Source organism: Mesocricetus auratus, unplaced genomic scaffold, assembly GCF_017639785.1.
Source record: "Mesocricetus auratus isolate SY011 unplaced genomic scaffold, BCM_Maur_2.0 Super-Scaffold_100008, whole genome shotgun sequence".
Classification (NCBI taxonomy): Eukaryota; Metazoa; Chordata; class Mammalia; order Rodentia; family Cricetidae; genus Mesocricetus; species Mesocricetus auratus.
This window is the reverse complement of record NW_024429192.1, coordinates 21,285,410-21,302,800: the sequence shown is the minus strand read 5'-3', so window position 1 is coordinate 21,302,800 and position 17,391 is coordinate 21,285,410. Positions and strand designations below refer to the sequence as shown.

Below are 17,391 nucleotides of genomic sequence, written 5' to 3'. Positions count from 1 at the left end.
TGCCTGAATTCAAATTACCATAGCATCTTATCTGTCTTTATGACAGATATTGGATACAAGCTTTTGCAGTGATCATAGTCTGATTTTATACTGAAAACAATTAGGAAGACATGGTACTATAACCCCAAATAATTCACCTCAAATGTGATCTGCAGATATCATTTTTTGTGACTTGGTTTGATAATAATCTGCAAATGTCAGTTACCATATATGTAGTATACTGTTTTATACTAAATTATATTATTCATGAACATGAATTGAGAATACAACTAAATATATTTCTTAAAAGATTGTATGCTTTTAAATAGAGGCCATGAACTATGTAAATGCAAAATAAAATTCATTGTATCTTGGAACTGACAATAATTAGATAATCCTTTTTATTTTTCACAGAAACTGTTTTTTTTTCTTTTTCACAGAAACTTTCCCCATTTCCTTGTACTAGAGACATCAAACTTCAAAATTCAGGCACTGATGGTAAAAAGTTGTTAAAGGGTGTGTCAGAATTATTTGTCCCTTTAGTGAAGAAAGTTAACTATATGGCACTAAGAAAAATTCTGAGACCCATGTAGAACATTGCATTCTATGCTTGCCTGTGTTGCAGTGGCCTTGGAATCATGTACTTATTTTGTACACTCTACATGATAAATGTCATATAAATTGGCATCTGAGCCAATATTACAGAGTGTGTATTGTCAGTCAAAATGCCCCCTATTGAAAACTGAATATTTGAACTATCATACAATATCTTTGAACATCATAAGGAAAAAAATAAAAGATAATATTGGCTGGACTCAAATTAAAGATTGTGTAGGTAGCACATGGGAAAATGTCATAATTGGTAACTTCAGGAAGGCTAACATCTACTTGACTTATATACATGTACAGTAGCTAACATACATTTCAAAGTCACAATCATCTTGAGCATACATAATTGATGTCCAGAAACTCCTTGTTCTCAAAGTCGTGAAAACAAATGAGGCAGGACACTGTTATTAATGTCCACTTACAAGATTTGGTTTTATTTAAAAAGTGTATAAACATGCATTTTTCTCCCTTTTCACTGTTCTTTCCAATTTACTCATTCAAAATGGGTCAAACAGATATTGTTGGTAGCCAGTTACTGAGAATGTACCAGAAAATATTTAGTTCAATAAATCTACTAAGTGTAAACTGAACATATTTCGAGCACTGGCTTTAAGTACTTACAAGTTAGCTATACATTTGGTGGCATTGATTTCACTTTTTAATTAAATGAAACACAAAATTGTATGCAGCATGAATTAGTTTTTTTAAGTAATGAACTTAAGTGATGTGGCTACATCCTCTAGTAAGTACTGTACATGTATTAAAAAGATGAAGAAGATATTGCAATATTCAAGAGTAGCCCGAGTATGTCCTAATAATAAGTTGCTTCTTTCACTATTTGCTAGAATTTCTAGAGTTCATTTTCTTTGTTTCCTTGGGGAACTTCATGTTATATTCTGACTTAATGAGTCGGAAAGCTTAATTATGTTAATTCAAAAATGCCAGTCTTTTAAAAGCTGTAATATAAATACAGATCTCATGAAACACCTTGATTCCATTTTGCTCATTGTAAGTCTCAATTGTGTCAATTACAGTGGCAGGTAAAGTTGATTCTAAATAAATCTTTAATTATATTTTTAAAGAAAGTTAGTACATCTTTGCTACCAGAACACTTCAACACATATTCTGCCTAGACTTAAAGTTCCTTCTTTTGACCCCTGCTTTTTTCAATAGTAAAAGCCATCTTTGTGCATCTTAAATTTGACTCAATATCTGATGTTTCAAGAAGACTTTGCCAACACCATCATTCCTTTGAATCTTCCTAATTCTACACCCCAAATGAAAACCATCTCACAGGACTTGTTACACCAGCATTACCCAACCTAACTTACAGTACAGAAAACTCCCTTCACATTCAATCATTTCTTCATGTCATGAGGAGTAGAGATTTGTGCTTATCACCAAATAAAATTGCAGTGCAAAATTTAAACATAAAAGTTACACAATTAAAAGTTAATATATGGCACCACAGCCCATTAATTCACATATAGTACAACAGACCAATAAGAACAGACAATAATATGGACAGAGTTAAAAAGAGTGAGCTTGCATAGTAATGCAAAAAAAGAAATTATATACAGAGGAAAATCCTTTTTCTTCCTGGACGGTGGGTTTTTCTTTCTTTCTTTTTCTTATATACTCCTGACAAGAAAGAGTTAAGGTAGGTGGTGTAATTTAAGAGGAGAACACAAGAAAATAACTGTGGGATATGTGTGGCTGTGTGTCTTTACATTGCATTTACAGTTTTTTAATAGGACATAAATAAGGAAATTGTTCATTGCACTGTTAAATGTTATCACTTCCATGAGTTCAGACCTGATGGTCCTCAGAGCATCTTTGTATGTCCCCTCTCAGTTACTCTGAAAAGAGAAAAAAAAACCAAAATTCATAAATATAGCTTTCTCATATTTAAATATTATTCTATTCTGACTAGCAATAATAGCAAAGCCACCAGAGAATAACTAAAGGATTGTGAGCTAAGTATTGCATTTGTGAGTTTAAGCCATTTCCTTTGAAGATTGACATAGGACAGGGAAGTCCTAGGAGCATACAGATTGGTGATGCACATGAAGCTTTCTTGAGGTACTTATCAGACTACACTGTAAAGAAAGTTTAAAAAGAATCCATGCATATGTGAGTCAAAAAAAGTTGTAAACAAACCAGGATGACATACGTGGCAGTAGCTGCTGGTAGTTAATTGAGATCCATAGAGAACTGCAATTTTGTCAGAAGTTTGCTGTCATCACAGGATGAACTAGCTCCTGACACTGATACAAAAACACCAGTAAACCCACATTTCCCTTGAGGAAGTCCGTTTAGAAAAACTTTACTGTTCTCCTTATTTTGAAAATGAAAGAATAAAATAAATAAAGATGAACTCACGTAGTGGGAACTGCTAAAAAGGTCTGTGAAAGCTACCAAGAGGGACGAGGACATGTTAGTGCTAAATAGCAAACATTACGCTCATTCCCCATCACAACAAAGAAGCAAAATATCAAGTGGGCAGTTTGCTTCCTTTTCTTTATTGTACTCAGCTAAAAAGGGCAAAGAGGCCCCTACTAAGTGGATTATATTTAACTTGTAAGTACTAAGATTAATTACCAGCATTAAAAGAATGGCGTACAGTTTAAATCTACTTGAAATATCATGAAATGTTTGCATCATTGACTGCTGAAATCAGCTATCCTTGAACTTATAGCCAATCCTGAATGAAATTTGGTTGGTTTTTACCAAAGGAAATTTTGTATTATTCAGAAATTTGTTAAATATAGCGATTCCTCTAGACCAATACATTTTCCGAGTCATGATGGCCTTTAATATGACCACAATGACTTACATAATTCACCTGTAAACTGTCCTTGACTATTTGAGCCCACATATCCAATGTCCAGAAGGTCACTGGCATTCCGCTGGTGGCCACTTCTCAAAACCTCAGTCTTCCGAGGGCCAGTGGACCCTTTAGAGGATGCTGTTCCGGAAGAGCTGTGCCCTCCTGGAGATGGGAAGCTGGGCTTGCTGTAGGGTACCAAGGACTCCTCTGAAAAAGAAAACAAACCATGACAGACTAAATTGAACTGCAACACAGGGGGCAAATACAAACCCAATCATATTTTTCATTCTTGAGCAAAATTAAAATTAGGAGGTTAATCAGTCCCGGATACCAAAGGTATTTCCACATGCAGACAACATTTTCTACAACAAACATTTAGAGGGATTTAACTAAATAGCCTGGGATAAGTGCAGAATAGTATTTCAAAGGTTTAAATTAGTTGTAATAGAGTGTTGCTTAAAAGAGCCATTATTTAACAAAAATAATGTCTGAGAATGATTTCTGGAGTTCAATGAAGCTCAGTTTAATGTTTTCCAAGAAAGACTGAAGAAACATGGTTTTTTGCTTCAGTTTAAATTACAATAATATTCTCTCAATCTCTTTAGAAATAGGACTATATATTAGTGAATTAAATAAGTGTCTTAAATTTCTGTTTATTTCTTGAGCCAGAAATCCATTGTTTGAATGATTCTGTGTTCTATTAAAAGAGAACTAAATATTAATTATAATATATTAATATTATTTTTATATGCCTATTCAAAAAATAAATTGTGTTATAATCAATGTGTTCATGCTTAGAACTCTTCCTCTCATTATTCTAATCATTCTCTATCTTCCATCCCTTCCAACTCCACTATTGTTTCTTCTAATTTTCTAGGTATATGTCACTATTAAGTGAATAAAAACTGCTTATTGAATTTACTACTTAACACCTTAGGGGGCCTTTAATGAGAAGGGGCAGGTAGTATTTCTTCTACAACTGGTAACCTTCCAAAAGGTTTCATTGAATCTAAATATTGTGATTGTCATTTTCTGGCCCTTTCACAAAGGAACTTTCTAAGATGTTAGCATCACATGATGACAAAATATAATTATGGAAAGTGCATGGGGCAAAGACATACTTAGACAAGGCTGAATACTATACACACTATACATGAATTGATGCTTTGCTGAAGTGTGTATCTGTGTGTTTATTTCTAGGAGATACTAAGCAATAATGGATACTCCCCCAAAACATATATTTGTATAACAGTTTACTTCCCCCAAATAATATCCAAGCAGAAAGTATGAGGTTAATGTTGTGAGACTTCAGTAATTTGTTATGAATAAGAACTCTTCCCATCCAAATGTTAACATTGAACCTCATTTAGTCTATTGGAGAACATAGGAGCTAAGTTCTATCTTTTCTAACTTTATGATACCTGATTGAACATTCACTTGCAGTTTTGTGAGCTCAACTAATTCCCCCTTTTAAAAGATGTGAGCTCCCTTTCAAATGAGTGGCTATTTCAATCAACCTGCTGACCATAGAGATTAAGTTGATGCAAAAGAAGGAATTTAGTGTTCTTAAAACTACTCAATACAGACATTGAAGTACATGAGCATCAAACTATTCTCTGAGTACTCCAGATGAAACCTGGAGGTTTCTAAGTTCAAAAACCTTATGCAGATTAAATTGTGGAATAGGCTTCCCTGAATGTGTGCTGTTGTTCTACTGAGGAAGTCCAGTTTGAACAGATTTAAGGCAAATGTGTTCCAGATGCCCATACCAATTGTCACTGCTAAAATACCTGGTAGGGGAAAAAGTGATAACAGTCCCACTTTCTTGGGATTGTGCAGCACACACCTGATCCAACCCCTTGTTTGTGAGGGGCTTTCCGTGTGTCTTCTTGGCGCTCTGTAGAGTTTATCCAGTCCTGGGTGGGACGCTGCCACTCTAGGGCGATTTTAGCTGTACAATCCAATGAGCTCTTTGTGTCTTCTAAGTTGGCGGCTTGTTGTCTCTCTAGAGAGCTTCCTTTTCTCTCTGTTGAATTTTCCACGTTACCAGAATGCTGGCTCGGGCCTATCTGCTGTCTTAAACCCTGACTTGGTGGGGGATCTGGTGGTGGGGGAAGATCTAAAAATTTTGAATAATGTTTAGAATGAACTATGATTTAACAAAAAATACAAGTTTAAGTTCAATTTGAAAAATTGAAAAAAATCAAAAGACGAAAACAAACAAACAAACAAACAAAAAAAAACCTTGCCCCCTTATAAGTATTCCCCAACGAAAAGATATTTATGGAAAATAAAAGTCAATTAATGACCATTCAAAATGCATGTTATTAATCTGTCTTTTATCTTCTTGCCATAACATCTTCAAGACAAAAATGGACTCTTTTCATTCATCTGTTTCAATAGCATACTATGGGCTAACATTCAAGGTACAGGATGGCTTGTGGCTTATATTCAATCTCCTTCTCTTCAAGATAGAAATATTATGAGGGAAAAAATAACACTATAGATTCTAGCAGCTGTACCAGTAAAAGCCCTTGAGAACAAAAGTTTTCTGAATGATCTCCATGGGACAGATAATGCTGCCAACATTAGGGACTACAGTCCGTATCATATGCAGCATATGACTGTCTTCGCACAAGTGCATGCCACATTGAGCAGCAGTCAAAGGGTTAAGATAACTTTATTAAATGCAATTAACATCCTGCCTGACAACTGATCCTGCCTGCACATTTCATGAGTTAGCTAATGAGTTACAACTAATGCACTATAATCTTCCCTTGTATTAATTTTAATAAATAATAACCAATGTTCAGAGAACAGATTGAATATCCTAAATGGTGAGTGGTGTAGACAATGTATTGTGGAAATTAGAGATGGAGTGGAAGAGATAAGTTTTTGAAGGAACTTTTCAGAGGAGTTTGGGCATATTCAGGCTGGTTTGACTGTAGCCTAAAAAGGCTTTTAAAATTATACTTTGGAAATGAAGAAAAACTAAAAGTTGAATATAAGCAAAAATTTCACTTTCCTTTGCAAGCTCTTCAGACTTCATCTTTATATTTTGAATGTCTTCAATTATGAAATTATATTTCCTTTAACATCTTCCTAATATTATTTCTAAAATGACATGAGTAAGGATTTGAAAATCTTCTAAACGTTCATTTATATCAGTGTCATCTAATTTTTCTTACAAGCTTTTGTTAATTTATTGGCTCAATTATGTTGCTTATTTATAAAACATATCACACAATACATATTTGTTGAATGAATGAATGATATTACATTTAATATGGACAATTATTTTTCATTCTTGTTATATAAATACATTTTTGTTTCTAATGCTATTTTATGTAATCAGAAAGCTAAAGCCCAATGTTTTGTACACAAGAAGCCAGCTCTCTTAAAAAAGAGCTGAAGGGTTCACTAAAGGCCTTCTTTAAAAACTTTACTCTTCATTTTATAAGGAAAACATTAGTATCTTCCATTGGAAAGACAATAATGGTTTGTTGAAAATTTGTTCTCGGGTTCCAAGTTGAAGTAGCATTTTCAGTTCTCATGAGTGTCTCCATGTCAGATTACAGGCTAGTAGTCATTGATGAGATAAGGGGGATGCTGTCTGGTGAATAGGATTGTATTTGGAACATTTCTTCCAAAATAAAGAGCTAATGCAATAATGTGCTATCTGTATGCATGATAATCTAATGAGTTTGGGGTTTCCTTTACATTCAATACTATCTTCCTTTGCTGTGTGTTATTACGAATGCAAATTAATTATTTCATTTGAGTTATTGGATTTAGTCTGTCAGGGGGGGATGATTGTATTGGCTTCCAAAATAGCATGTCTTGTCATTGATTTTTATTCTCCATCTGAGCTGTTTAATTTCTAAAATGGCTAAAATGCCATTTGCTTATGGCAGCTAAAATTCTGATGCCTATTTAATCTGACTTGAAATTATAGAGCTTTGTAATTATATAATATCCTTGGAGATTTTTATCTTCTAAGAAAAAAGGACATTGCACATACATTGAAATAAACTGAAAAGAGATGGAATTATAGATGATTGTGGAAAAAATAAAGGCATATAATACAATACATTTACTTAAATTAAATTCATTATTCAATTCTTTGTGGAATTATTTCAAGCAAGTCAATTCACTAGAGTATCTCCGTGGCCCACTGTGGGTTAGCTATTGTCAAGCAATGACAGTTCAATGACAGAGGTACCTTATTATTCTCATATATTTTTCAGGTAAATGGATGGGGTGGAACACAAAGAAATCAAGCATCTCCTGCCTAAATCTTATAAAAATAAGATCCATCCCATGAAATTGTGTTCACAGAGTCCAGCTCAGATCAGATGTTTAGAAAATACCTCAAAACTAACATTTCAACACAGCTTTGTATCATCCCATAAAGACATATGTTTCTACTCCTTTGTTCCTCTTCTTAGTATTATTCAGTTCCATTCTTATCATTTATCCAAACTTGGAAAGAGTCTTTGAATCCCTTTCTTTGTGGCCTATATTAATTTATATATACAAACCCCATTAGTTCCAGCTTCAGTGTCTTACCTTTCTTATTGCTTTCACTGATGCCATCTTGGCAGGAACCACACTTAGTTATTGCTTCTATGATCTACAACTTTATTTTTTTACAGTTTTGGGCCACTTAATTCTAGACTGAGTTTTTTATATTAAAATGTATATTATATTTTTATATTAAAATAGATTAGGCCACCATTCTACCTTAAACATACATTTATGGACACACACACACACATACACACACACACACACACACACACACACACACACACACCCTTCCAAGAATTTTCCATTCAACTTACTATAAAACTCGATGACAGTTCTCCAAAATACAGGTCCTTAAACATTGCTCCTTTTTTACTTGCCTGGTATCATAGTCTATCTTATTTATTTCTCCCTTTAGAAAGGATTTCACCAGATTTCAATTGCTGTATCAGCTTCTAGGATGATCTTTCCATGGATATAAGCACTGTTCTTTTCCTCATATAATTCCTGTCTTTTCTCATATGTCAAGCTGTTGTTGAGGCTTTCTCTGAAACCCCCTATAATCAAATACGTTCTCCTAAATACATCACAATTTTCTGTTGTCTTTCTCTCCGTGGCAATAGTGACCATTGGCATACTTTATACATTTATATTGGTCTGAACATCTGTTTGATTTTTTTCTAGATATAAGGATCAGGAGATTAAGGAGTTATACCTATAATATATGCTCACTGAATGTTTAAATGTAGGGATCAATGAGCTCATAAATTTGTAGAAGGTCACGTTGTCAAAGATCTAGGGAAGAACTTTCCTCTTAATTGGGAATTAAGGGCTAGGGGAAAGACAGAACTGTTTGAGAGAAATAATCTCAGGAGAACACATTGATGGGGAACCAACCATCTACCATCTTTGATCCAGAACTTCTCAGGATATTTCCTTCAAGGGACACAAGACTCACATTCAACAGCTCCTGCTTAGAAGAGACATTCCACAAGAGAAACAAGCATGTCCATAACTGTGTATGGGCTTTTACATAGCCTTTGGGACAGAAACTGACAATTCTTATTATTCCAAATTCCTCTCTCTGGACAGAGAGAGAAAATTACTTCCTTTCCTCAGAAGGTAATTTGACACAAGGAGACAGCAGTCTTGACAATGACATATGAAAAAGTGGGATGTGCTGCTTGCTATTAGGACATTCTACTATCAACAACAATCTGTCATTCTATCTTCAGAAACCACAAAGTTCAACTCTAAAATTGGTGTTGCTGAGTGCTGGAGAGATGGGTGAGTAGGTAATATTTCTGCTCTGCATTAAGACATGGTTTCTATCCTCCAGCACACACATTAAAAAAAAGCAGGTGCTACAATGGGCTTCCAGTGCTGGGGAGGAAAAAACAAGAGTATCCTTGGAACTTTCAAGCCTACCAATGTGGACAATGGTGGAATTTCAGAAACAGTGAACACCCTATCTCTAATAGAAAAGCAATATCGAACTGTTTAAAAAGACACATGTCATTAGCTGGCAGTTTAAACATGCATGAGGCAAGCTTACACACATGTGCATCCCTCAACATACACACATGAACATAAATACCTACACACACACACACACACCACATACACACACACACACTCACACTCACAAATGGTCATGATATCCCAATCTCTCTTAATTCTAAAGCCTGTGTAACTGTTTAAAGGAAAGTCATCCGACCTTGAAAAATGACTATGTCAATGACAATAAGATTGTTATTATGATAAGATGCTGAGATTAAATATTTGAGAAAAAGTCACCAATAATTACCCTAATTATTATGCTCATAAAGACCATTATAAAAATCTATAGTTCAAAAGTTTCAGTGTAAAGTGCCTATACGGTAAATGCTACTAAGCAGTGACCTCCTGCACCAGAATGATCTGATCAGGAATACTTATTAATTTGGGGATTACTATGAGCATATGGATGAGAGAATTTCATATGTTGAGAGGATGAGATCAACACTACAAAATGACTTAAAGTGATCAATTAATCCTCTGAGAATCTGAAGCAGAGAGGACATGGCAAGCAATTTTTTGTGCATCATGGGATAGCAAATTACACACCTGTGAATACACCCGTATCCTCAACTTTCCATGGAAACACTTCCCAAAGAAACAAAGAGAGGCAGTGAAACAAACATGCTTGGTGTTCTGAGCCTTTGCATGATAAGATTTAAAGCAAGTACAGTAATGGTTGCAGTTTCATCCCCCACAAAAATGAAGAACAAAACCATTATTCTTTTCTGGCCAAGGTTTAACCCCATGCTTGTGAGTCTAAGGACTAATGCCAGGATCTGGCTACTCTAAGCTGAGATACAGAAATACCCATAGGTGGGGTCTACTTCAGACAATTACAATAGAACCAGAAGGTTACAATTTAGGATCTTTGCAAATGGTTCTAACCTTCAGCAGGCTATTTTCATCCTTTTAATATTTAGTAAAACGATCTCACAATAATGTTTAGGTATCCCCTTCAGATGCTTTGAGAAGGGAACAGAAATTTATCTTTCCTTCTAACGTTCCAGTGAGAAATTTAAATATATTAAGTAACTTAACATTAAGTAACTTAGAATGACAGTTTAGGATAAATGTTTTTAGAAGACATGAAAATTGAGCTGAAAATATTATAACTAGGAGTATTCTGTAGACATAATAAATAATCATTGAGAATATATGTCTTCCAGAAGCTACCAATATTTAATGAAATTATTCAATATAGATGCTATGTGCAAATAAAATTATTTAAATAAAATGTCATTGTTCAAATTCAGCCATAAGTTCATTTAACAATAAAGTGTTATTGAAATCATTTATACTAGTAGGTTTTCAGAACTGGTTTCTTCTTCTCCAGACTGTCATCTAACTTGAACTTCTTATAATGCTGTTTCACTCTGCCAAGTGCTACGATTACCTGTATGTTCCAGTTTATGTAGTGTTGGCTAACCAATCTAGGGCTTCATTTTCATCCTAGGCAAGCATTCTACAAATTGAGTCACACCACAGTTATATTTTCAAATGTAGTTTTCTGTGAGTGCACTCACTCAACAAGGCATAGATTTAGAGTATAAAACCCATGCTCCACAAAGCCAAAAGTAATTACTGTTTGAACATGAACAGAAAATACAAAATGAACAAAACAAAACAAAGATTGAGCCTTTGTATGGGTGGAATAATTATGTCTGTAAAATTCCTATATTGAAGTTAATCCTATTATTTATTGGTACGGTATTAGGAACTGAAACATCTTTGAGGTCATTAGATCATGAAGTTGCCCTGGGCCCTTATCAGAAACACCAGAGAGACTTCTTTTCTTTTCATATGATGTCATAATGATAAGGGGCACCATCTACAGCCATAAAAGAGGTCTCTCAACTAACATCAACATCTCAACAGTTGGACTTTCTAGACATTAAAACTGAGAAACAAATTTCTGTTTTCCGTGTTTTCTACTGCTTATTAGATGGTAATAACATACTGCAAAACCCCAACAAAGAAAGTTTTCATATTCTTGACCAATGGCTGCCTTCTAGTTCTGAAATTCATGAACTTTCATAAATGATAAACCTTCATACATCGCTCCACAGATTGAAAGGGAAAGGGGCTGGAGGAGACTAATGTGTGATGGATGATGGTAGGTGTCCTGATACAGTGACAAACGCACATGCTACACAGTTCTCTTTCTACACTTACAATGAGAGGCTGGAAATTTTCAGAAGAGCTGAAACTTTGGAAAGATCTAGCATTATAGATCTTTCCTGAGGCATAGCAACAACAAAAGATTTCACATGATCGGAAAGAGTGTGTTTTATTTAAATATGGCATGCTGCCAAGTGATACAGAGGCAACACCTCAGCTACAATAGCTACTTTACTGAAAGTTAGTGATCATGTCGAGCATATTTCTTCATGAGGAGATGAGAGTTAATACAAGAAACCTACCATCTGGCATCCCTTCCCTCCGATGAGGTAACACTGGCTGTGTGTCCATCCGCCCTGCCTTGTGTTTTTTGGTGGGCCGAGGTCGCTGGCTTTGATTCAGCGCTGCGCTGGTATTGCTGTCAGTAGAGAATGGGCTGGTGGGTCGTGGCCTTTGAGAGGAGGTAAAGGCTTTTCCTGAAACAAAAACCATTGGAGTGGACATAGAGAACACCACTTATAGCACTCTATTTTTGTCTCGCCTTGTGCCTCTGCTCTTACTAGACTACCTATTGAATGTACCCAGAGGTGTTGTTCAAAGCTACAAAAACCACTATGTATCTGCACAAAATGCATGAACTGCTGCTTGTAATTCATCCAATTTGTAATAAGCTAAGAGCGCCCTACCCAACAAAAACATATTTCGAGCACATGAACCTGAAATAAACCTACCAGCCAAAAGCTTCACTTTGCTTGATCATGGTTTTATATACCTTAACAATCCTTGCAATACTTTTGTAAATCTGTGCAAATGCATGCCACATTTACTTCTCCAAATATGAGCATTAAAAATGACTTCTGTTTTATTTGATTCATCATGTTTTACTCAGAATCATAAACATTGTCTTAGAATTACATTGGAAGTTATACATGAAGGGCCTGGTGAGATGTACATGTAACCCTATTATTTAATGTTCATATACAACGAATTCTACCTCTTTAGGCAGGGCTAAATACAATAGAAGCTAACAGGTTATAGTCTTGATATATATCCAAAATGTAATAGGTGTATTCTGAGCATACTATTATATCTGAATGGATCCTGCACTTTAATTTTTAAATGAATTGTACTATTTTCTTTTTGATAGCTTAGAATACATGAATGGATTTTTTCCAGGAAAAAAGGTCAGCTCATACATTTTGTACAATGAAATAATTTACTGCTAAGTTTATCATGTAAGAGAGGACTGGTTTATGTGCACACATTCTCTTGTGCATATTTTCACTTTACCCAAAATTATCATATGTAGTTTCACTGTCCTAAGTCATTGTGACTTGATATTGCCTAATGCTTTATTAGCGATTAGGATACATGCTGCTGGTGCACTTATGCCTTCTAATTTATTAGCTCTCTTGTACATTCTCCCATCTATGCCTATAGCAAATGCTACAAAAAGCACTCAGGCAACATAAAGATTCTCACTTATGTCTTCTGCCGAAAAAATCCAAATAACAGTTATATTGCAACATATTTTAGTTTGGATGCTAGATAAAAATAAACCTTTGCAATGCCTGGGAATTTCTTCCATTTGGTTTGAAGAATACCTAATGCACACTTGAAAGAAATATTGATGGTAAAACTTACAATGTCCAAGACATAATTTTATCACCTGAAAGTGTAGCAAAGGTTCAAAGTAATTTTTCTTTACTATTTGATCACCGTTAAGTTGAAGAGTGCATTTGATATTTCATGAGTTTATTTTGTTAAGGCGGCATAGTAAATGCACATAATATTCCTTATGTGCAGGTAAAAAGTACATATACAAACATAAGGGCTGTTTTAAAAACCCTTATGCTTATAAATTACTGATATTTTACCAGAGTTAATCCTACATATCTTTTTCCCTGTGGCATGAGATACACAAAGCAATTATATAATTTGACTTTGATGCTTTTATTCACTGCCCTTTGAAATCAAAATGAATTTACTTTAAATAGCAATACACATGAAGATATTATCTTTTTAAATTCACAAATGCATTTGGTGTATCTTTAGTTAGCATCCTCTAAAACCATAAAGTATTATATTAAATCTTAGTTAGTTAGGACCGTGAATGGTTAGGCAGGAGTTTTAGACCCATTCACCCCATGGTGAGGAAGCCTTCCCAGAAAGTGCTCCTGCAGAAGGGAATGGGGCCAGATAAAATGGTGGAGATAAAAGTTGAATAATTTTAATCACCAGGTTCGTTATTGATTTTGTAAGGATTTTATAATGTGTGAGTTACTGAAAGTTTAATGACAATCTTAGCTGTGGCTTTGTTATAATATGAAAAAGAAGCACACTGCAATTAGCCAGCAGAGCCATGACGAGAAAGGATGGATAATAAGCAAGGTAGTGAGTAGGAGTCTAGTTTTGGCTTCGCAGTATTATCATCAAAGGAGAGTTCTAGTAAGAGAGCATCTATCCAACTGTGTTCATGCATATTTTAAAAAGCCTGTAGTTAGATTCACTGAGAAAAAGAACAGAAGGAAAGGGCAGTGTCCAGAGCACAGGATTCTCTCATGCAAAGAGTGTTGACTGGGAAACTACCAACCTGTTCTTGTAAGACTGGTGCCATCCAGCCTAAAACCAGCTTTATCTGCTGCTGCCACCAATGCTTGTGCAAAGCTGCCGCTGGCAAAGATGGAGCCATCTGAGGAGCTACCTACACTAGATCTATGACTAGAAAAGTTACGATCCTCATCAGATGCAGAGCCCCATCCATTTACCATTGAACCTAAAAACAAATGTAGTGGTCCAGTAAGTTGTATATATCAGATATTTCATCTGCTGAAAGACAGTGTATAATGAGCAAGTTGGTTATTTCACCTCACTGCTTCTTTAAAGTTCCATTGGGAGTTCTTTAAACCCCCTATCATCTATGTCTCCAACATCCTGAGTACCAAAACACTGAGGCCATTTCGAATCTGTGTTTGTTTGTAGCCCATTTACAAAACATATTCAAACTGGTTCAATTCTTACATTGCTTAAGTTAACACATGATCATTTCTTCATAAGGGATACTATATATATTTAACTTTCTATGCATCTGACTGAAACAACTTAGTGTATTGAAACAGAAGGAATAGGTTGAAAAAATAGTGACTATATTTTAATTGTAGTTCAGATTCCATCAACTATATCAGGATTCAAAATAAAAGTCAGTCATAAAAGCAATAGAAACTCATAAAGTGTCTAAATAATATCAGATCAGTATGCAACATAAGGAAAACTGTATCTTACTGAATTTCTATTTATGGCAGTTATATATTCTTTAATTTTTAATTAACTTAATAACCCATTTTTGAATGCTAGTAATTCCTTTAAAAATAATCAAAAGAATAGAATGATCATTAATGTGGGTTTTTCTGCAAAATGAAACACAATGTTAGTGGAAAAATTGCAACTTTCTAAGTCAATAATATTAAGTACTTTGGAGATATTACAAGCAACATTTTCTTTAAGTTATATAAAAAAGTCACTTTTCATGTTTTTCTTAAAATCACAGTGGGAATTTAACCAACTACTTACTGTAATTAATATGATATTTAGGTTGGTTTATTATTAGTTCATAATACAATAAACTACCAAATAGTGCTTACCCTGATAAATTTAGAAAAAGGACACAAACATCTGCTTATTTAATCAATGTTAAGTTTCTAACTGTCACAAAAATATTTATAAGAAATGGGCTAAATCTAATATTGTAGCATTTTTCTTTTCTCTCATTTTTTAAGACTATAGTGTAGGTAAGATTTTGAAGTACTTGAAATGTTGATGAAAGGGCCAATGGTGTAGCATACCCATTTTCAATGGATAGAAACCAGAATCGCAAAGGTACAGGATAACCCGAAGAGTGTTAAGTGGGGCAGGGAAAGACAGTTTGGACTCTAATTAGCAAAAGTACAGAGACACACTTTTTACATTCCAAGGAAATCCCTGTGGCAGGCTACGATAACAGGAGCAACCCAGCCTCCTCTGAGACATTCTTTTGTGGAGTAATGATCCCTGCAAAGCACCACTAGGCCCCAATGAAGAAGAAAAGATGCAAAGGACTGTGTGGGGGTAATGCCATAGGAGATACGGAAAATGTCCAAGGTTGTTCGTGAGGGTCACCAAAGACTGTGGAACCACAGCTGAGAATACACTTATGGAATCTGAATTCTTGTATCTGTCCCTTCCACAGATGATTTTTAACATTTTCAATGTCAAAATAGACATATCCTTATTCTTTCACTCACATTTTGTCTTTAACTCCCTCAACTTGCTTGTTTCTGGTACCTCCCTCCTATCTTCCTTATCCTTCTCTAAATTTTCTTTCTCAAGAACTTACCCACATTGATGTCCTAGTTTAAACAGCTCTCTACTACTAACATATCCATGTCCTTGTCAGGCTTCTGAATCACTGGGTCCTTTTAATATGGGCCCTGCCTATCTCTGCAGTATCTGTAGTCATGTAATGTTATCTGCCACCACTTGAGTACACTTCAGCATTGCTACCATTTATAGTTTCCAGGATCTAAATGAGCCATGAGCCCTTGGTTGACTTGATTCTGTTTCACCTTCAGGCTTGTATTAGGATGAGTCTCAGGCTCTTGGTTGCCTAACTGTGCATATAACGGTACATTGACTCCATCCCTGATTGTAGCTGTTCCATATACCATCACTAGGAAGTAGAGTTTTAGAGATAAGGAACTACCTGTTATTCATTCCCATATATTTTATACAGAGATATTGTGTGTGTGTGTGTGTGTGTGTGTGTGAAAGAGACTAGAAAAAAAGCATTAATTGGTAGATTCAACAGTATGTCATTTTTATGATAACAGTATCTCTCATATCTATGAACACCAAGTTTGAAAATTAGAGAACACCAGGTAAGAAGAACTTGGCTGGAGAACCTTTACAAATTGCAAGCAATTCATACCCCTATGACACATTAGAGTCACAAACATAATCAATATTTAAACATTTAATGAAAAATGAATTTATGTCACAGAGCCAAATTTATTGGTCTTTATGGCTTCAATCTTTCCAGATGCCTCAGCTTAAAACACTGAAAGGACAGGGAAAAAAACAACTGAAATTAATTCATACTGATGAAGAAGAATCTCACATAGGACATTAAGTTGCTTAAATGTTACTGAGCATAAAATGCCATGATAAAGTGGTATCTTGCTGTGTCTCTATTACATCTTCAGCACTAAAATTAATTTATGATCAGTCGTCAATTCATTTACATGTCAATTTATGCTAAATCCTTCCTTGCTGACAAATGCTTATCCTTGGATCCATTAAGCTGGAGAAAAGTCTGTACTCTCTAACACGACCCTGCTAATTGTTGTATTACCATTTTTATGAGCTACAAAAACTTGTGACGGCCCATTTCTTGAGCCAATATTTAATCCAGGAACTCTATTAGATAACGCAGCTTGTCTAACTACTTGCTAAGTCAAATCTTCTGCTATAATTGTCTTTGGTCAAATCATTCCAAATAATGACCTTTTCTAGATGTAGGTAAAAAAATAGGAAAAACGAGAGGAAAATGCTTCTGATACTCCAAAGATTTGGATGTGCAACAAATCTGCCCCTGGTCCAGGTATGTGAGTGAGTGTGTGTGTGTGTGTGTGTGTGTGTGTGTGTGTGTGTGTAACATACAGGAAAAGCAAAAGTAATAATTACACAATCTTTTCCTTAAGTTACATAACATTTGTTAACTTGTTTCACTCCCA

At 34.9% G+C, this 17,391-nt stretch overlaps 1 protein-coding gene across 12 annotated transcripts in view; it reads right to left on the bottom strand.

Moving 5' to 3' along the window:
- Positions 1–995: 995 nt before the first annotated feature.
- Robo2 (roundabout guidance receptor 2) overlaps positions 996–17,391 on the bottom strand; it is a 1,424,536-nt gene continuing 1,408,140 nt past the window's right edge. For 5 of the 12 annotated variants that reach the window (XM_040750574.1, XM_040750576.1, XM_040750575.1 and 2 more), the window contains 5 exons: positions 14,217–14,399; positions 11,926–12,099; positions 5,265–5,537; positions 3,425–3,625; positions 996–2,447 (listed from right to left, as the gene is read on the bottom strand). In XM_040750574.1, the coding sequence (XP_040606508.1) occupies positions 2,446–2,447; positions 3,425–3,625; positions 5,265–5,537; positions 11,926–12,099; positions 14,217–14,399 (833 nt within the window). In that variant the 3' untranslated portion in view covers positions 996–2,445. The remainder of the gene's footprint in view (positions 2,448–3,424; positions 3,626–5,264; positions 5,538–11,925; positions 12,100–14,216; positions 14,400–17,391) is intronic. The other 7 variants (XM_040750579.1, XM_040750581.1, XM_040750578.1 and 4 more) reach the window with 4 other exon arrangements.